At 29.7% G+C, this 22,428-nt stretch overlaps 2 protein-coding genes across 4 annotated transcripts; one reads left to right on the plus strand and one right to left on the minus strand.

Annotated features, from left to right (window-relative positions):
• Positions 1 to 13,691: 13,691 nt before the first annotated feature.
• LOC126845432 (coatomer subunit alpha-like) lies at positions 13,692 to 18,716 on the minus strand. Its single transcript, XM_050584088.1, has 3 exons — positions 18,414 to 18,716; positions 17,864 to 18,276; positions 13,692 to 17,287 (listed from the first exon to the last, which is right to left on the minus strand). The coding sequence occupies exons 2-3, from the start codon at positions 18,258 to 18,260 to the stop codon at positions 14,037 to 14,039; spliced, it is 3,648 nt and encodes a 1,215-aa protein (XP_050440045.1). The 5' UTR covers positions 18,261 to 18,276; positions 18,414 to 18,716; the 3' UTR covers positions 13,692 to 14,036.
• A 169-nt stretch (positions 18,717 to 18,885) lies between these two features.
• Positions 18,886 to 22,310, plus strand: LOC126843689 (uncharacterized). Of its 3 annotated transcripts, none has more exons than XM_050581373.1 (9): positions 18,886 to 19,217; positions 20,022 to 20,209; positions 20,276 to 20,485; positions 20,809 to 20,883; positions 20,941 to 21,076; positions 21,203 to 21,729; positions 21,794 to 21,932; positions 21,998 to 22,104; positions 22,171 to 22,310. In XM_050581373.1, exons 1-8 carry the CDS (start codon positions 19,112 to 19,114, stop codon positions 22,021 to 22,023), a joined length of 1,407 nt encoding a protein of 468 aa, XP_050437330.1. In that variant the 5' UTR covers positions 18,886 to 19,111; the 3' UTR covers positions 22,024 to 22,104; positions 22,171 to 22,310. The 3 variants fall into 3 exon arrangements, with proteins under 3 accessions (XP_050437330.1, XP_050437345.1, XP_050437334.1); XM_050581388.1 differs by having other exon boundaries at positions 20,953 to 21,076; XM_050581377.1 differs by having other exon boundaries at positions 21,998 to 22,083; positions 22,171 to 22,308.
• The last annotated feature ends 118 nt before the right edge of the window (positions 22,311 to 22,428 follow it).

Raw genomic sequence — 22,428 nt, forward strand, 5'->3', positions numbered from 1 at the left:
GATTATTTTATTTTGAAAAACAACATGTATTTAGAAAATGGTTTTATTTTTAGCTTCGATGTAGATCGGCAAAAGGTATTGGCTTTACTCTGATGTGTGTTTTTTTTTTATGTGTATACACTGTAACTTTTTTAATACTGAACCAATTCCTTCGAGTAGCAACTCTACAAATCATAAATTTCATCTAGTTAGTACTCTGGGGGGGGGAGGGGTAAAAGTTGAAAAAGTTTTTAATTTATTTGGTATGCCCGCACACGTCAGTTTTATCAAATTAAACCATTTCTCATCCCCCTAGGGGAAACTTTCAGCCTTTCTCCCGGTGGGTTGTCGAAATTTCGGGTTTTTTCCATGTGTAATTTTGTCGATAACATTTTTTTTACAGAAAATTCTATGGTTATAATAAATCGAAAATATTTTCGAAAATCATACAATTTCGGCACTTGTGCACACATGTAAATGTTTTAGTGCATTTTTTTCCATCGATAAATATTCAAGCAGAAAAATACGTCGATCTAACGACAAAAACAATATATAAAATTGTCAATGTTCGAATTTCACATTTGTATGCACATCTTAGTGTTACTTTTTACGTTGAAAATTCGAAGGGCATAGCGAATTGTCAAAACTTGAAAATGTTATCAAATCGGATATAATATTTACATACAATTTTTGGGCATAGGTTTTTTTTTAAACTACTACCTTTAATAGCCCGTAAAACAAATAGTAACCTAATCTAAAGTATGGCTATCGACGGCTATTCACAAAGGAAAAAGCCATTTAAATTGGGTAGGGACTTGAGTTGACCGAGATGACTGAATGTGATAAAATCACTTTTGAAAAATGTAATTAAAACCTAAAACTGGTAATTGAGCACTCAAAAATTACTGGGACCACTCTAAATAGTATCCGTAAAAATATTGGCATGATTTAATCATTTTTTTTTTTTTAAGATTTACCAACACAGTTTTGCGACAATTAAAAAAAACTATAATCCCGAATTTTTACTATATTATGAGTTCTGGTTCTTAACAAATTTTTTCAAAGAGTAGGTCCTAAAATTACGGCTTAAAACATAAAAATCTTGCACAATCCGTGGGGGCTGGCAAATGGGTATTATTTAAATTTGAGACTAATGGCGTGAGTATATTTTCTTTATAAATTTCAACTCGATTCGACAATTTCTCTCAAAATTGATAAAATCGTTTTCATTAAAAACGCATAAAATTGTTAATATGACATTGTCACCGATAGTATGTTTTATATAGTAAAAATATAAATATGTATTGATAAAAGCACTTAAAATTAGCCTATAATTATTGCATACAATTAACACCAATAATGTCGCACCCTTGAAACAAAACTGTCACAACTCAAAAAATAAAGTTTTACATGAAATATAACTTAAAGATTGAACCTGCTCCCAAATGATTAATTTTAACTTTTAAAGCTTTAATTTTAATACTTTGCAATTATTTTTGTTACTTTATGCTTATTTTTATTTCAAGCTACTTAGTTAAATCTCAGCCAGACACCACAATTTGAGGTTATGGCTATTTAGCAATGGGTTTTTAACAGACCACATCATCATCATCATTACCATTTCAAATCAAATATTTTATTAGCCGTAATGAGAAATGTGGCAATTTCGTTTTTCTTTTTAATTAATTTATTGCTACAACACAAAATGTGGCAGTTTGTAATTATTTCACGGGTGTCATCCGGCTAAGAATTATTATATCAAATCGAAATGAGACAGTCTTGATTTATTATGCTTAAGTATGAAAAACTGTAGCAGACAGCAGTATTATATATTTTTAACCGAAAAAACGAAGAAATTCAATACAGACACACATATATTATAGACCACGTTAGTTGGGTTGCACATCATGCCTGGCCGGACATGAGGGAGGAAAGGCAAATGCCCCTTCTGCCTTTACCCGAATGACGAGACGGTATTATGTAAGTTATCATTAGATTTAAGTTGCAATTAAATATAATAATGTAGCTAGCGAGGATGTACAAGAGGAACGATAAATAAACATTTGAAAATTTCATGAAATTGGAACCGCTAATGGATTTTTGGAAGCAGTATTGTATGTTTTTTCAAGAATTTAGAATTTTTACTTGTTCTTTTTCTCTTTTTTTTTCACCTATTAAATTACGATAAAGAGGATTTTAATGTGATTTACTGTTACATAAAAAATGTACAAACATTTTACAATTTGCCGGTTAAATATATTTTGACCCAAGACGTAGATATAGTTTTTTTTTGTGTTACGTCAGCCGTCGCAGCTGTATCGCAAAAGAAAAAAAAAATGAGTCTTTCTTCAAAAGTATAGTTTAATAACAACTGTCAACTATTGCCCCCGATTGTTCGATTGTTTAAAAAAATTTCACTGTTTTCCAAAATAATTATTGTTACTCTAAGTAATTAGTATAGAAGTATAATCAAAATATCAACTGTTAGGTTTCGCTTTAAAATATCGGCAAAATATTTTTTGTTTAAAAAGTTAATCAAGTTTATATTTTACCATTTAAGATTTAAAAATCGACCTTCAAGGAACTTATTAGACCCTTAGGAAAAGTACTATGCCTTTTCATTCGTTATTTGTCCATATTCATTTCCTTTGACTTTACTTTTTGTGCATCGAAAATTATTCTCAGTTTAAATAGTAAATTAAAAAGTTTTTCAGCAACCACGAAATAACATTTTCATGTCTCGTTAAAGTATCAAATAAATTTAGAGTAGTAGTGGAATTATAGAAAATGATATAGTATATTTAGAAGCAATAACAAGCTAGTATATTAAAACATCAAGTTTCTGACCAATATTGTAGTGTTTAATATCTGGCTTAAAACAATTCATAGAGAATTTGGGCCCTTAAACTATTTTGAATTTATCATTTAGTTCTAATTTGAATATGTTTCTAATATGTTGTACGTTGAACGTACAACATATCTCTTATCTCTTATCTCCTATATCTTACCCCTATCCCCTACCCACTATCTATTACTCTTATCTCCAACCCCTATCTCTTACCCCATACCTCATATTTCTTATCCCCTATATCATTTTTCTTACCCCTACCCCCATTCCCATTCCCACCCCCACTCCCAGCCCCATCTCCGTGTGATAATGCTTTTTTTATTATTAATTTTTGGTAACACTTTTTTCGGTTATGTGCCAGAGCTAAGACATGAAAATGTCAATAAATACGTTACTATTTAAGTTTCTAAAAGTTGATAGGGTTATAGAAAATAATAAAAAAAAGGTTAATGTTTAGTAGTTCTACAATATTGTAAAATATGATAACCGAAAATGTTTTTAAAAAAAAAGAAATACTAGAAATTTGCGATTATTCTAAGGAAAAACAAGCGACCTATTTTTAAAGAAACATACTGTATATTTATATACATATAAATACATTTGCATGTATATATTACATATATGCCTCACCCCGTAGGATTCTAATACCATTGGACTTATTGGTTCGTCTTGGCCTAAAATGAGGTCCCTAATTTTTTTCAATTTTTCCACCAATTTTAAAGTCGTCGCTATCTTAAATATTTTTCGGTAGACATTTTTAAAAAACTAAAAAAAAAACTACATTTTCATCAGTTCGAAAATGAGATGAGTAATTTTACTCCTAAATCAAAAGAAAAATTAAATTTTACCAAGCCAAAGTATGTTTTTCTTTATTTTATTTTTACTGCATGTAACCATTTTTAATATTAATTACATAGACATTTATTTGTTTTTTTTTGAAAATTTAACTGTACTCATTCCATCATTAAACTATGATGAAAGCATTTGGTTTTAGCGTCAAATAAAAAAAGTTTTATCAATTTTAAAAATGCCCCAATTGCTTTGTATTCCACTCAATTTCTAAATATTTAAAATAGCGGTGATCATAAAAGATGGCGGATACGAACCAATAAGTCATTAATGATAATAAGACAACGACATAGGTGTATAAATTATTTTAATTGTTAGAGGGTAAGGGTTTTGTATAATTTCACACGTTGGCACGTGTGTTTCAAAAGTAAACAAAGATTTGAAAATATGATTTTCTATGCAAGTAATATTTATCGAATTCTCGCCTAAGCGTTAACTCGAAAACACAATTTTTTTACTTCAGAAAAACACTTGGGTGATTTGGTGTGCGTTTTTTCATTTCCACTGTTTACATAAATGAAAATATAGGAATCGTTTTTTACACGTTTAAAAGACGATAACAAATTCAAGGTCTTAAGAAATACATGGCCAACCCGACTTATTGTGAAAAAATAATTACAGACATTTTCACAAATACGCACTTACATATTATATTTAAAAATTAATACATTTCATAAAACAGTAATGTTGATAATAATAACAAAAATTCTAGACACATATCGTTTTGTGGACTTTTGTGGATGTCAGCAGGGTACACACCGGCCAAGACAAGCGCCGCCTCTCGGGAAACTGTCCTGTAAGCCCTGATAATCCAGAGGGCTATTGTTCTCTACGGGCTGTGATGGTCCTGATATGACCTGTGTACGAGACTATGTGCCCCCCATACTGGCGAGGCGTACATCAGTTTGCTCTGTACCACGCTCGACAGTAGCTTCTAATTTTGGCGTTCTTCTTAAAATATATTCGAATTAATTCCAAATTTGTGTGGAATTTAAACAGTTTCCAATAAAAAAAATAGATTTTTTTTCTTTATTTCACTTTTCGAAGCAAAGTTTTAGACATTTAGGTCGGCATAATTGGACTGAGGGTATACTATTATCTAGAATGGAACTATAACGTATAACATTTTTTAATAAAAATCTGTAATCAAACTTTTTCGTTATTAAGGAAAATCCCAAAATAATGGAGAAATTACACTTTGACCGTAGTCAATTTCCATGACTACTCACACATTTGCTATACTGTGTGAGCGAGTAAACGGCAATGGAAATATTTTATTATATTTTTAACAACGATGTATGGGTTACTATAGCAATACATTTATATAGACAGATGATCAACCCTTAAAATAACAATTAATTTTTAAGAAAATAATTGTCATTAGGTATAATTCATTTCTCGATATTTGTATTTTTATCTGTGAACCTCTCTTACTTACTCACATACTACTACTACTCACTTACTTACATATGATATTTTCTTACTATGCTTAGTTTGGACTGTACCGGTTTAAATCGATAGTCCATTGATTCGCATTGAAGTGTTAATTTAAAAATCCCTCCCCAATTCCAAGGAATACTTATTCCAATATCCTCGGAAGTCAAATATCTTGGTGTCACACTCGACAAACGATTAACTTGGGGCTCCCACATTAAATCTAAAAGAAAAATTCTGAACAGCAGACTCCATTTACTACGTCCAATCCTCAAATCAAAATTACCTTTCCACACTAAAATTATTATATACAAATCCCTATTAAGGCCTATTTGGGCATATGCAATCCAAATTTGGGGATGTGCAAAACCATCCCAACTTCGTACCTTACAAGCTTTCCAATCTATCACTCTACGTATTATCTCTTCTGCCCCATGGTATGTATCAAACTGCACACTTCAAAATGACTTTAAAATAGAACCAATAAACCATTTAGCCATAAAACACTACAAAAAATTTCATTCCAAATTACACACTCATTCTAACCCTTTAATATCTCAACTTGCTTCTAATTCACTCCCCGGAAATCCACCTCGCCGACTCCGAAGACATTGGTGTCGAGATCTGTTAATACAATAATTCAAATTAATCTAATTAAAAATAATTAGAACAAAAATCACGTTGGGTTCTATTACTGGATAGCCTCCCTCCTCATATCAAATCACCGTTTCTATTTGTTTATTTTTTTTTCCCTCTCTCTGTATATATAACAATGTAACTATTTGCTTATTATGCCTTGCAGCATAGATTGTAAATACTCTTTAATAAATAATAAAAAAAAAAGATACCTATCATGAAAAAAAAAAAAAATTTAAAAATGATTTTATCACTTTCAGTTATAATAATTTCTGATACCTGTGATCCCTCCCTTCCCCACTATTCCCCAATCTAACTCTATTGGCTTTGATTTTTTTAAACATTTTAACGAGTGGAACGATTATTTTCTAACTTGTACAAATTTCTTTAACCAGAGGCCCAAATTTGGGTTTACAAACGTTTCCAAAATGTGTAAAGTTTTATTTTATGCTCTGAATTTTCGTCGTATGAAATGCGAAGCGTGTTATAAAAACGATAAATAACACACAGTTGGTTATATTTTTTTTTATCTTATTTACCTTAAATTCGTATCGGTATGAAAACACCGATGTACTCAAATAATAATACACATTAGAAAGCTCCATGGTTGTAGATGGGAACATATTTTTCGAACTATTAAATGCGTTAGTATATAAAAGACCTTAAAGTTTTATTATAAAAAACACATTTGATATAGACACAAATGTGTTGTATACCTTTAGGCAGAATTACACAAATGAGAAAATTTTAAATACGTATATAATACACAAAACATTATTTATGTAATAATACAAAAACTATAAGTTATTATGAAAACATTGATTATTTTTTCTGTATTGTATTTTATTTTTATCCATATTACTACAATTAGTCTTATGGCACCTAAAAATGTCTACATCCGGTCATGAATAATGTTACTATAATACTTTTATATTCACATTTAAAAACTTTTTAAAAAATCTTAAATGGCTTTATCAATACTTTTCTAAGTAATTGTATATTTACTTTCATAAACGGCAACGCATTGAAAACACGCTTTAAGTGGTGTTATTTATTGAAATGTGTTATTTTGTATACTTGTTCAAACAGTTACAGTCATACACCAATGTACTAAATAACCAACTATTCAAAAACAAAAACAACATCTTTAAAATCGACCTAGTTATTTTATTTGAAGTCTCCAACGTTAAAACAATTTTGATTATTATTGTATTTTGGGTCCATTTATGTTTTACTTGCGTAATTAAAATTGTAGACAATTGTCAGTGTTCCGAGTTAAGTTTTATAAATGTATAGAAAAAAAATATTTTAAGATTTTCAGAATATATTCCATCACTCGTGGAATATTTATAAATTAATATAAATGTTTGGATATTAAGATGGATTATACAAACATTGTGATATCACATCAAAAAAAACCTCATTTTGAATGTTTTTTGTAGTATTACTTAATCCTATACATACAAGTTGTTATGAAATCAAATTGTATAAATGTTTAACATTATTTTCAAATTTGTTTAAGATTTGTTGTTAGTTTAACTTATGGGGTGTACTAAACCCTAACACACTAAGGACGGGAAAAATTAGCAACAAACTAACGAAGGGTTAATTATTCTAATTTTTAGTTTTCTTTTTTAAAAACATTTATATTTACTAAATTTGGAAACGTATGTGTTAAAAACATTCAAATGAATAAAATATACATTACTTAACAAATGTTATTCAAACTATATAGAAACAGGGTTTTAAAAGTATGACGCAAATGGCAATGTTATTTTGAAAATAACAGCACATAATATTAAATTTCTATAAACACGTGAGCCGGATAAATCATTTCGTTAGCAATAAAGAATTTTGGCTAGCGTTGCATGGAGTTATTGTTTAATATTTCAAATATTCCTATGATGTTTAAATTTCCCAAAAAGTTTATTTTTTGCAGATTTTGTATATTTTAACATATACACATTAAATCTTAAAAAAATTGTATCAAATCATTACAACATCTTTATGGACATGTTTTCAGAATGATACTATTAAGTTTTGATACTCAAGTACCATTTTTAGGTTTTAATTTAATTTTTTTTTTTACTAAGTTTAAGTAAAATTGAAAACTGATATTGAATTCTCATTCATCGATCCCAAAAAAGATATAATTTGACCACTTTTGAACTCTTTTATACAGAAAATTCAGAAAAATGTTTTAGCTTCGATGTGGAGTAGAGATGCTTTTGGTTTTTTCTGTAACCTAACATATTAAACGAAGAAACATTTCGGCACTACAGATTTTCTATAAATTCCGAAAAACTGTGTTTTTCGAAGATTTTGTATATTTTAACATATACACCTTAAATCTTAAAAAAAGTTGATCAAATCATTACGACATTTTTATATATATGTATTCAGATATATATAAAAATAAGATATATATCCTTTTTTTTTTTTTTGGCTTAGTATAGGCCGTTAAGCCTATGGGCCTATGGGCCTATTGGCCATTATAGGCCCATTTTGTTATGATAGAGGTTTTTAAATATTATTTCATTACATATAACCATAAGTTGCTAAAGGTTTTTCTAGTGAATACTCTTGATTAATGCACGAAAATTCGAATCTAATATTGCGGTCTAATATATTATTTATCATTTTCTAGCTTAAAAATAGAATTATATGTTATTGAGTTATATAAAAATGAGTTTTCAATAATTCCAAAGTAAGTTTAATTAAATGTTTACTAGTTATCTCAAAACTAATTGTTATATTTAAATTATCTGAATTAAAACTTACATTTGAAAAAACTATTAGAATTATGTTTAGAGTTTTTTAGGTTTTAAAAAAGCTAATTTATATGAAATAAATAACAACGAAATGTAACAGCAAAAATATTTATTAATCAATCAAGACTACATATTTGTATGTGACATACAACAAAGTACATATATGTTAGTTTAATAACAGTTAATAATATAATCAAAAATCTAAATTCTCTGTAATGGTGGTAACGGTTTCAGAGTAGTTCCCACGAGGATACATGCGTTCTGAAAGTACAAAGTATTATGTATTTTATAATCAAACGAATCAGGCCAATTCAACAGCAAATATATTGAGAACAATTATGTTAAAGTTGTGTAATTAATAATACACTTTATTATTAAAATATATTTTCAATAGTTTTTGAACATTTTTCTCAACACGTTTATTAAATATTTTTCTATTATGTATTACTTATTATATCCGCTTTTATTTGGACAGCAGTGTCAATGTCTAAATCCTTTTGCATTGTCCGTTTTACAACATGAATGATATCAACTAATTGTACAAAATTTACGGTACCAACTCGAGATTGATTTGCTTGGAAAAATCGTTCTACAAGATCCTATTGTTATTGAAATAAACATAGACATTAAAATGTGTATTTAAATTTACAGTTAAAACATTTTAGTGGACACGTTAAAACGTAAGTTTAATTTTCTAAAACAGTAATTCAAATTTTGCAAATAACAGCAAAAAGCCTCAGAACATTCATAATCATAAATATTATGTACTTGTTATACTTACAAGAGAAAATTAAACCAATTTTACACAGAATAATTGAAAGTTTGGGTACTTCAAATACCTCCGCAAAAAAACACCTAACTAACCTTTAAACTGTAATATAGTAATCATTTTAGTCTATTATTTACCGTCGCTCCATCGTCAACAAGTATAGATTGGGCGCAAGCTATAGCGTCGTCCTCCCTATACATAGATTCTGAAAGAACAAAATTTTGTGTAACAATATTTTTATTTTTAATTGTTAAAGCAACTCTATAAATCGCAAATTTAAACAAAGCATAGTAAAAAGAATTAAAGTAAGGTGCAGTGTTTACAAATGAGCATCAGAGCGTTTTTTTGAATGGTTTCTTTTCTGAGAGGACTACTACTGTAGGGTCGAGGTATAATGGAATCAAAGCATAAAGGGGACAGAGAGAACCCACCAATACAGGAAATATTTTTAATAAAAGTCGTGAAATCATTAACAAATGAACACTTTCATGCTAATTTGTAAGCACTGCACCTCACTTTAATTAATTTTTAGTATGCCGGTATATACTGTGCTTGGTATGATCTTTACTGGTTTGAAAATGCTAACTACTGATACATATAAAAGCGTTTATTCGAAAGATAATTATTTAATTAGTTCACAATTTAGGACTACATTTTACAGTTTTACAAATGATAGACTTGATTATTAATAATTTATCTTTTCAATAAATTTGTACATTTTACTCAACACATTTGTTGAATATTATCCAGTTTTTTATTACCTGCTATTCTCCGTTCTAAAACAACTTGACTGGAAAGTTCTCCAGTTGCATGCGTTGCCCGTTTTACTTGGTTAAATAATCTTAAAAATTCTTCGTAGGTTAGGTACCTCCTATTTTGCTCGAAATAATCATCGACTATACTGTTTATTCTATGCTATTGTTATAAGAATAAGAATTAGTCAATTGAATATTAAAATTTGCAAGTTAAACTAATCCCTTTTTAACGAAAAAAAAATGCCTAACTACCAGACATTTTATATGGCTTGCAAATATTTTCAGCATAGTAACATAAATTTCATAGTAGTTAAAGTTTTTTTTTTTTGTTATTGTTATCAATAATTGCTTATATGTGAAATTATTACTTAAAAAACTCTTTGGTGCAAAAATAGAAAAGGGAAAACATTAAATAATTTTCTGAAAAATAAGTACTCGTTATACTTACACGTTGTAGATCACTAGGTAGACCACCTTGACATTGCAAAAAATACAATGCCACGCAAAAAGACAGTGTTATGGTTTTTAAAAACATTTTAAATATTCGATAATATTTCTTATGACGATTTTATAATGTTATTGGAATATTGTACTATTGCTTGACAACCGCAGTACTTATTACAAGAAAATATACTTGAAGAATGAAAATAGTACCAAGTTTTGGAACTATTTAACCGTGCAATATGTTTTAAGCAACAAACACTTAAGAACGTTTTTATTGGCGTTGTATGACATTCAATTTTTTGCACGCAATCCCTTTCTGTTTTTTTTATGTACTTATCACATTTTAGCAATGTTTACTTATGTGCAAAATATTTTATAGTTTATTGACAGTGTTGTGCGTTGTATGACATTCTGTTATTTTTTTAGGTATTTACCACATTTTAAAAATGTTTAAGTATGTGCAAAATATATGCATATATTGTCAACGTTTATTGATAGTGCCCCATCTAAAGAACATATCTAGAATGATCTAAAATGGGACAGTAACAAAACAAACAATTTTCTCAAAAATCTATTGTTAATCTTTTGTCTAAGAAAAACTGTGAAAAATAGACCTAATACCTAAAAAGAGTGGTCAGATATTTTTTTCCTTTGGACCGATTTACTTGAGTATTTTTTCTATACATCGGAAATGGTTTGCGGTTGGACTTTAGTGGATCAAAAGAAGAAAAATCAACTTCTTCACCCCCAAAAACCAAAACAAAAAATGTCCTGTTTTTAGACTTTAAACTCACTAGAACATAGCGAACTTAGCGAAAAAAAAAATACGAGTTTTAAAGTTGGAAATTTTACTGGCTATAATTTCAAGAAAAAGAGCCGGATCGAGCCAAAGCATCAAAACGTTTTTTTGAAAGTGATTTTATTTACTTTCATTACTTTAATTTATAATAATTCCTGTAGACTTGTGACCTCTCCGTCCCTCTATGCTTGATTCCATTATGCCTAAACTCTACTGTACTAGTCCTCACGGATAAAATCACATTCAAATTAACGCTTTGATGCTTATTTTTAAATACAGCTCTCCAATTTATCTTTCTAACTTTGCTGGTTTACACTGTGCTTGGCTTGGACTGTACTGACTTAAAATTACTATCCACTGATTCGTTTATTCGAATGTGATATCACTTTCAGATTTAAAAAATTTCGGTAAACCTGTGACCTCCCAGTCCTAACTAAGAGGTTGAAAATTTCACCCCTAAGGGGGTTAAAATGGGGTCGATTTCTTGTCCGTCGTTCTGGGTGGAATTTTGCAATTCAAAAAGACTTATTTCTCACCCGCCAGCAAAAATTATGAGTGGTGCGTTTGGGCGTGAACGGTGCTCAGATATAAGCGGTACCAGGTTCAAACCCGTTCCCGTCATTACACTTTTTTGCATTTTCTTACAACTTTTATGACAATTAATACGGTAATAAATCTAAAATTATAAGCTTTTAAATTGATTACTAATTCTTATGATAATCCTTCTGACCATGCAGTCTTTTCTATTGTAATCACCGCTTACAGACGATATGGACGGATTTTATTATATAATATTGTAATAATATTATTTATATGTAAAATATATCTCTATAAATATATGTATAATAATACGTATATTCATTATATAACATTGTACATTTAAATAATAAATAGATACGTACATACGAAAACGAAAAAGAACAAAATAACTAAAGTAGATTAAAAAATTAATCTAAAAATAACGTTTTTATGCGTCTTAAAAAGTATAAAATAACCGTCCGGGGGTCTTGATAACCAAATAGGACAGGTGAACTAGAAAAACGAGGGGCGCATCTTTACTACTTCACACGTCTGAATATATAATAACATTCTCTTCTCATTAATAACTACCTTAACTCATAATTCATGCACAATCATCTTTTCTCTTCTAAATAAAATAATACTTAATGACATGTCATGCAAAGTTGAGCACCACATTACTTAAAATGTTAAGCATGTAGGTAGTTAACAAAAAAATTGAAGCAACCTACATAAAACAAACTATGGAGAGAATAGCAATTAAGTCTTTCCAATTCGCAATGAAATTTAAGAAATGTTATTTTAAACTGTATAGAAATTTAAACATAGTAGGAATAAGATATCAAAAAATTACCCTGACCGATCATAAGTAAACTTCATGACGAATTTAAATCTGTTTTCAGATTATTTATCGGATCACTGGTTTAGCCTGTGCGATGGAACAAAAAATGTATGTTATATTAACTAAAATGGTTTTTACTCACAGACAAAATAATTTAAATTAAAAATAATACCATGAAGTTTATTCAAATTAACCGGTAAATTAATTGACATGATCGAAATTTATTAAAACAACTTTTTTCTTAAATATAGCTTATACAAAACTCCTTAAAAACCAACCGCATGCAATCCCTTAAGTATAAATTATTTAGGTCATAACAAAAAAAAAAGTATGTATTTAACAAATGGTTGATTACAATTTTTCGAGATAATGTACTTAATTAATACATTTTAACCAATCTCGTCAACTTATAGTTGTAAATTAATGATATAGCGGACATGATAAGTTTGCCTTTTTTCCCCAAAGATATTTCGTTTATATGTTATAATTTTTAAATATGGGCCATCATATTTTTTTCATAACAGCTGATCTCAAAATTGATTTTAGAATTTACCTAGAACGTCTTCTAAAGTTTTTACATATTTTATTAGTTATTATTAAAGAAATTTACATTTACCTGTTTTTTTTAAAGTATTCTTTAGAAATTAAATTGATATTTATTGATAGAGATAAATTATTTTTTTAATGTTACTCTAGAATTTGAAGAACAGCTATTCATAATAGTTAATACAAAATTGAAATAAGAGTTAAGAGGAACGGAAAGCGCTATTTATTAAGGGGCAAAGGATAGGCAATATTTGATCTAATAGCCATTTTTCGTATGCCTACTAATTTCAAGGTGAATACATATTATAATTTTCTAATTTTAATGATATTATATTCGAAATGACGAAAAGTCACATGTTATGTCAAATAAATAACAAAAATCTAAAGTAAATGAGTTTGTTCGCATTGTTCACAAACACATTTACTGAAAATTTAAATTAACTATAAATAATGTTTTATATTAATAGTGAAGTGAGATTTAATAATTTTTACCATCTACAGATTTAAATCTTTCACATTGAAAATATTTTTGTTCAAGTTATATTATTCAGTTATAAAAAATATTGATGTCCTCCTCGACATCACTAAATGCGCGATGCTCTAATTGTGTTGGGTTTTTATTTATTCATACAAAAAACAAGTAACGTTAAGTTTGTTTAAAATACAAAAATATTAAAACAATATTCACAATAATAATAGTAGTAACACTGTAGATAAATTATAAAAGCTAAGAACATTGATAAAAGAACAAAAAAATTCTGGTCAACAATAATAAACAGTTATCGTTAGTTCATTATGACTTTCATCAGCTTAACGGACCTTTAAGGCTCATCATGAGATATATGGTTATCGATAGTTAGGTAGGGTAATTTTGAGTCCCGTACTTTCTTTGCCAATGGAAGCTATTTGACATATGTTGCACACGTTGTCTTTATAGACAGGCTGGTATGATGCTAAACAGTATGGACATTTGATTTCTTCCTTTCCTTTGTAGATTGGTAAAAAAGAGTAAGCACATATTGCAAACGGATTGTGCTGATCGTAGGCTACTTGTATTTTGTTTACTGGATTTACGTCACAGGCTTGGACCATCTTGCGGGCTTGTTGAGCAACATCGGCCCGCGGACCGAGTTCCAGTAACCGCTTTGCAAATGACGAGGCCATAATCAAATTTCCAATTTTATAAAAAATATTAATAGCAGTACGTAAGGTAAGTACTTTATGAGTCATTTGCAAGTCACAGTGAGTGAAATAAGCAGCCATTTCGGCGACCCTCTTTTGGTCATCAAGTGTTGCTTTAGGATGTTCTTTACGAGCAGTTTCCATTATTAATCCTAACACATACTCTTTAGAAATATGAATTAATTGATTCACTTCACCAAGCTCTTGTTTGGTGTCAACATACAACAGTGGAATAGACAAAAGAATAGACCGGAACTTGGCTATGGTCTCTGGGAATTTACCGGCTGTAGTCAACTGGTAGCACGATTGCAGTTCACTGAGTAAATGTTCTAGTTTTAGGTCTAACACCGGTTTGTTATTGTTTTCTTTCCAATTTCTTTGGGGATACACAAACAAAGATGGGTGAGAAGGTAATGGGGTGTATGAACAACGAGATTTTAGGTACGTGTCCATGAACAGACTTTTAAATGGTTGGAAATTGGTCACTCCGATCTGCTCGTTTAATAACTTAAATGCAGTTTCGAAGTTACCCGACTTGATGTAATCGATAGGCAATTGGCTATTAGTAGACCAAATGTGGGCTTGACTGGGTCCTTCTTTAGGTGCAATAAAATAGTCAGCATCTTGCTTAGAAACAGCGATATCGGGAGGCAGCTCTACTTCTTCATCGCCAACGTCCCATCCTTCTTCACCAACTGCCACAGCCGCAACTTCTTCTTCAGCTTCTGAATGAGTAGGTGAAATTCGTCCCTCTAAAGCTAAGTCAGCTTCTGCGCCCCAACCTTCTTCTTCAATATCCTCACCGATTGTTGTATCAATAAGACCAGAGGCTTTACCAGCTGACAAAATGGCACCTTCAAAGAATCCCTTAGATACAGTTAACAACGGCCAATTGGATTCAGCTTGACTAACAGGTACTGGTGGTTTCAACAATACGGCATTTGGGTTTACTTTTGGTAAATTGCCTGTATAACCCTCTTTAATGGATTCAGCTTCAGCGTGCAAACCGTGGGTTTCAGCAGTTAGGTAGGCAAGAGATTTGTGACCGAGATCATTCAATATCTTAATCCTTTCATGACAATCACCCAACAAAAGAGCTCCTTGATAATGTCCAGATACATCTTTACGTATTTCAGCAATTTTCATCATTTTTCTTAATTTGTCCAAATTGCCAGTGATCAAGTATAAAAATGATAATTTATCGAAATTTTTGGTTCTCTGATAACACATTTCTACAACTTGATGATTACCTTGAAGTAGAGCCGACTGTCCTAATTGTTCCCAACATAACTTATCGTCCAAGGTTCTGGCTGCTTCCAATGCAATATCAATATTACCGCATTCGAGGGCCAAAGAAAACCTAGTTTTGTTGTCCTTAACAAAATGCAATGCAACTTCTGGATATCCTTTTTGTTGCAAGTATGCTATAATCGACTGACCGATCAACCTATCGTTTCTGACGATGTGCAAAACTTCTTCATATTTACGTTTTATAAGTGCCAGCTTAAATTTGTATTCAGTCGTATCTATGTTCAATACTCTTGGTCGGCATTCTCTGTCCAAGCAAAATACTTCATTGCCACTTACTTTTGTAATGTATATCGGGAGATCTAATGTTCGAATGATTCCATAGTCTCCGCCATCTGGTAGAGCGTATTTTATATGATTACTTGTTGTATAAATAAATACACCACATTCATCCCACGCGCCAGATTTGATTCTGGAATTCTCATGAATAGTGCAGAGTATTTCTAATTTCCTGCTACATATATAAATATTATTTTTGCACAAAACAGCAAGTAACGATCCATCATTAGACCAATTCACATATCGACACTTGGCTATTTTGGCTTGAGCTAACACTCTTTTTTGTGTTACATCAAACAATGTTAAATTTTCAGGATCGCGAAGCAAAAGTAATCCTGTACCAGCATAAAAAATTTCATTAACGTTATTAGGGCCAATATTTTTTTTTGTCACTTCATTTTTCAAGTTTTTCAATTGTAACATGTGCACTTTGTCTAGCACAGCAAATCGGTTTCTAGCAATCCAAACAGCCATTAGGCCACTAGACTTTTTGCTTTCAGGCGATTCGATTTTGCCGTTATCCGATGATTCTTTAGGTAGTTGATACAAATCATAGGTACTATTATCTACATCAGAATTTCTTGTTACTACTAGTAATGCATTTTCTGCGGGATTGTAGCTTATGCTGTAGACAAGCGTTCGGCCCCCACCTCTTAATTTCATAACAGTGTTGACTTTGTGTGTACTGAAATCAAGGCGGAGTAAAAACCTTTCTTTGACATAGTACAAATAATTTCCAAATTGTGTAAAAGCTGGCCTTTCACGCTCCAATTTAAATACTACCATGCCAGAATCGTGTCCTGCAGCGAATAAATTAGAAGTTGGATGAGCAGCAAGTATCCAAAATCGTTCGTTTTCTCGTTTAAATGTATTTAAACACGTTCTTTTAGTCAAATCCCACACACGAATACTTTTGTCTTCAGAGTTAGATATGATTAATTCTTGTTTTGGATGAAATACAACACAGGATACATTATTGTAGTGGCCACGACACGTATCTACTTCCCAGGCTTTAGAATCACTCATTCGCCACAATTTCACTTGACGGTCGTCAGCACCGGATACAATGAGTGGCATTGTAGGATGAAACGTGCACCAATTAACACCTCGGTCGTGTCCTTCGAGTACATGTTTAACAACTGCGTCGGATTGTCCAAACATATCATTTGGATTTTTCATATGTTCATCAAACCCTCCTGGACCGGGGGCAACGTTTTTCCTACGCAATCCAGAAATGTCCCACACCCGTATGGTTTGATCCAATGATGCTGACACTACTAAATCTTCAGAAGGATGAAATTGTGCACACATCACATAATGATTGTGTCCTGGAATAAAATAAAAGTTTAAGTTGAGATAAACCTTTGTGTGACTATATTATTAGTTTTATGATTATGATCAGTCTATATTTACATATATAAGTCTATATTAAAAAAGTCTAATAAAATATATTTATCAAAGTAATACGAAATTCTTATTTTTCGATAATTATATTAATGAGAAAAATGTTTAATTGTTCGCAACCAGATTTTGAAAGAGCCATGCCCGGAACGCATATTAAAGTAACGCTAGTCAACGGGTGTTTAAAGATGTATAAGACTAGCAAGTCTGAATGCTGTATTGTAATATACCAAGGCATATTTGCTTTGCAGTGCTCAAAGACCACATTGTAAATTATCATTTATATTCTTAGACATCTATTTTTATTTTGTATTATTACAAAATGAATGTGATTTACTTATTTAGTTGTACTTTATTGTTTATTTTTTTACTACTAAAGAAAACATTATCCATTATGTTTTTTTATTGTTTAATTATTAGCGTTATTATTTTATTGAAATCTGTCTATTAGGCAGTTTGCTTGGATTATGAACACAAAATGAGGATAATCCAAATATACATACCAGTAAGTACACAAACACAAGCACGACTTTGCCAGTTCCAAATTCGAATTGTTTGATCATCTGAAGCACTTAGTATCCATGGGGATTCATGATGAAACATGGCAGATCGTATGTAATCCAAATGACCCAGAAGTGTAAATAGACAACGACGTTGTGTATAATTCCATACTTTAATTTTGTAATCGTCACCTCCTGATACAAATATGGGCTGTTGACTGTGAAAATTGACACCGCGAACTGGTCCGTCGTGTTCATCAAATTTATCCAGCAAAGTGCACATACGATAATCCCATAACTGAATGACACCAGTGTGAAGACTGGCCAAAATCCACGGTCTTTTGGGATGAAAAGCCAAGCCCTTGATTCGGGCTGACTTGGTTTCAAACTTTGTTAACATAATACTTGTAGTTCACCTAGATAAAACGCAAATAATAATTTAAGAATATTATCACACACACACATACATAACTTACGTTTAAACGATTAATAATTATTTTAAAAATGTTTAGTATAAATTACTAGTTTTAATTAAAAAACGAAATGTACTTACTTATTTTGGTATTTTAAAAACGAATATAAATTAATTACATTTGAGTAAAATCTTGTTATGTGAAATCCGCAGAATATGTACGCAACTAGTTTACGTGGTAATTTTGTATTCAGTTATCAGTATTTTATTTGCTGATAGTAGAAGATTTATTACCGGTTAATATTTTAGTTAACGCTATGATTCGTAATTACCCAAAGACATGTAGACCCATATTATACTACTTTTTAATGTTTAGTATATATAGTTCTAGCAAATAGAAATAGTAGGCGGTATTACAACTTATAAGCTGCAGCTTGCAGTATAATTAATAAGGTATCATAATATTATAGTAAACAAGTAGTATAATGTATATTGTGATAACAACGGTAAACTTATCAGCACCAAGATAAAACTTGTTGATAACGAAACATTTTATAATAAAACCATAGATAACACATTCCGGTATCCGCAGTTTGTTTATAGTTACGTTTGAAAAATATACTGATGATAACTGTAGCCTTTTCCACTCTATGTTGCTCATGAGATCGGTTAAAGAACTAAGAATTTAATATTGTTTAATTGTAAAGATTATGTTTGTAAAATGTACACTGTACAGTTTCGGTACTTGTCTATGATTTTTGTTTATTCATACATAGTCATTATTTGAACACTGACATATACGTTTATTTGTTATACTTTGCTCAACAAATTGCTTCACCATGAATGATTGTTTTCAAAATGGAGTTATAGATTTAGATCTTTTATCAGAAACTAACGGATTTCGATTTAGTCAGTACAGTGGACCAGTTGACTGGGAAAATATAGGTAAATTACAATATTGCTTTACATTTATAATAATGAATTTTCACATATTTTGTATGACTAGCATGTCTATCTCTATCCTTATTGTTTCCATAGTTACCATGTTGTGAATTATAATTTTTTTCTAGTCAGAAAATAAGAACAAACTATTGTTACGCCGGGATAAAAAAAAACTGGTTACTTTTGTTAATAAATATTAAAAACAACTACATTTTTATTATTTATTTATAATGCCTTCTCCATATAACCAGATATTGTGTAAGGTAGAAACAGCCAACATCTGTTCTCACAGTGCTGCTAGAATCAAACCAAGTACAACCAGTGCATGAGTTGGATGCTTTAATTAAGATTGTTACTCACTACACCACACATTGAAAATTCAAACACTTAATCTTTCATTTCCAATTACAAAATATGTTCTTTTTTAGAAAATGTATGCTGTTACTTAGTCCCTAAAGACACAACTGCTACTTGAATGAAGATTAATAATTTATAGTTAATAGTTTTCATTAATTTGTATGTTTCATTATAATTCCTTTTTTATTGCCTCCAATTTAGGGTTTTTTTGTTGCGAAGACCTATGACTGTGTTGAACTACTAATTTCCATTAAAAGATCTTTTTAATAAGATAAATTTCAAACAATAACAATAGTATTAAAAAAAATTATTATAAAATATATGTATATAAATATAAACATTTTCAAAAAAAGTTGAATTTAAAATAATACTTGCGTACACGTAAAAGAAAATGTATATTTTGTAATTTTGATAATAAAATTCAATAGTTTGTTTTTTGTTTGATTTCAGAAAAAATTAAAGTCAATGATATAGTTGAGAAATCTGATATTAATGGTTTATTAGTACTGTTGAATAGTATTCTAAACTATGATGTTGAAAAACTTAGCCCATCAAAAAAGATATTTCGTTTGTCTCAGCTAATTATTGACTATTTGCTATATTTTTCAAAAAGTTTGTCATCAAAAGTGAATGTTAACGTAAGATAAATTATTTTGTTATTTTATTATAGACAAATCATTATTTAGAATTTTTTTTATGTATAGAATACACCGAACATTCAGTGTGAATTATGTGGTAAACAGTTTTCGAATACTAGATACTTGCATTCCCATCAAATTCGACGTCATAAATTAGATTCATGTTCCAATTCTTGTACAAATTCATTCAATGAGGACATAGGAAGTTTAAAATCAGAACTTATTGAATTGAAATCAAAATTAAATACTCGATTAGAAGTTCAAAACCAATCACAGGTAAGCAATATTAAATAGTTTTAATACAGCATGCTTTTATCTTAATCAAAGACACATTATTAAATGGACTGCGCATTGCAACCAAATTATGTTACCAAGAAACGTGTAAGCAAGACAGAGCTAAATTGGGCATGTGTTTCAATCTTACCATTTAGCCCAAACTAGCTCTGCTCCTCTTTCATATTATAGTATGTAATGTTTGATTCATTATTATACATTATATGTCTCCAATATGCTCGTTTCATTATATTACTAAATCTATGGTCTCAATAGGTATAGAGTATTAGTTTAATAAAACTGTTCTAATATATAATTGATTTTAGACCTCTGCAGAGAATATAATGACACAACCTAATTTTGACTGTGGGGATATCCATAAAAACAAGTTGCTGTATCATGTAAGTTGTTTAATTTTATAAGAATTTCAATGATGATAATTCATTATTTTGTTTAAGCTGATATCACAGCCAGGTGATAATCCTATGCAAACACAAGAAATGTATTGGATACAAAAGTACAAATGTTTAGAAGAAAAGTACAATAAACTACAACATGATTGTAATAATTATCAAATGCTTAGAAAAAGTCCTTGTAAGTTTGTTATAATATACCCAATATAAATAATATTAACATAATATTTTTATTTATGTGCAAACAATGAGTTTTTGACTGCATTTATACATCAACTATTAAGAAATCAAACTTTTTTTGTTTTAGGTGTTCAGGATAGTTATCAACAGTGCAATTTGTACGGAACGGAAAATTGTTCTAAATACATCCAAACCGATTCTGTACTTCTTAATAGTAATACAAAAAGTGTTCCTGAAAAATTGTCTCAATTGAATAATGAATATTTACTAGATAGTCCCAATAGAAGAGTTAATAACTTGACACAAGATCTAGTACAGGGTGAAGATAAGCCAGGCTTAGATAATCATCTGTGGAATGACGAAGAACGATTGGATAGAGACTTTTACGAGTTGAAGAAATTAAGATTAGAAGCTTGTATGAATCGTGTCAGTTATGATACTAGTCCTGACTGTTCGGTGTCTTTGCTTCCAGCAGATAGAATAACATTTATTTTAGTACTTGGAAAATCAATAGTAAATGAGTTGTTTAAAAATAATGGTGTATTGGATTTAATTAAATGCGATGTCAAAGATATAGTTACTAAAAGACTGGAAGATTATTTTTCATATAATGATAATGCTTTAACTGAAGAAAAAGACATTGTTAACAATTCGGTAACATAATATTTTATTTTATATTTAAGTATTATTATTGATGCAATATGTTTTTTTCCCTTAGAGTTTGATTGAAAAAGATTCCATTAATGAAATAACAACTGCCAATGATGAGGTTGCAGAAAAAAAACAGCACAAAGATAATGTTACTGTTCTTTCAAAACTAAAAAAAGCTTTGCGGTTTAAAAAATCGTTGTCTTCTGGTAAATAATTGTAGTATAAGTTTAAACAATATAAATTTACTATTCCACTATTTAATACTTTTTAGATGTGAATAGTAAGAAATTGGAATAAAATAAAATAAAAAATAAATAGTACCTGTATAACTTGGAATTGAACGACACTATATCAAAAGTATTTGTTGACGTTTTAAAAGTGTGTATATTTTGAAAATTTATTTTATAATAAATACCTTTACAATTATTTGTCGTATACTCATAGGTATTGTCCAAACTTACAACTATTGTTTTGACTATTCACGTTAAAATTCTACTTTGGGAATCACGTTACCAAGAGACCTGATCTTATTATTCTTGATGGATATTTGCAATATTTCTTCCATAACACAAATAATAATTATATATATATATATATATTATTTTTAATTTAATTTATTATTCTTGATGGATATTTGCAATATTGCTATAACACAAATAATAATTATGTAATTTTTTTAAAAATTGTATTTATTTATTTAAT

This window comes from Adelges cooleyi, unplaced genomic scaffold, assembly GCF_023614345.1.
Source record: "Adelges cooleyi isolate 19-005CV unplaced genomic scaffold, UGA_ACOO_1.1 ACOO_flye_CR_arks_rails_tigmint_CR_PRNA_108, whole genome shotgun sequence".
In the NCBI taxonomy this organism is placed as follows: Eukaryota; Metazoa; Arthropoda; class Insecta; order Hemiptera; family Adelgidae; genus Adelges; species Adelges cooleyi.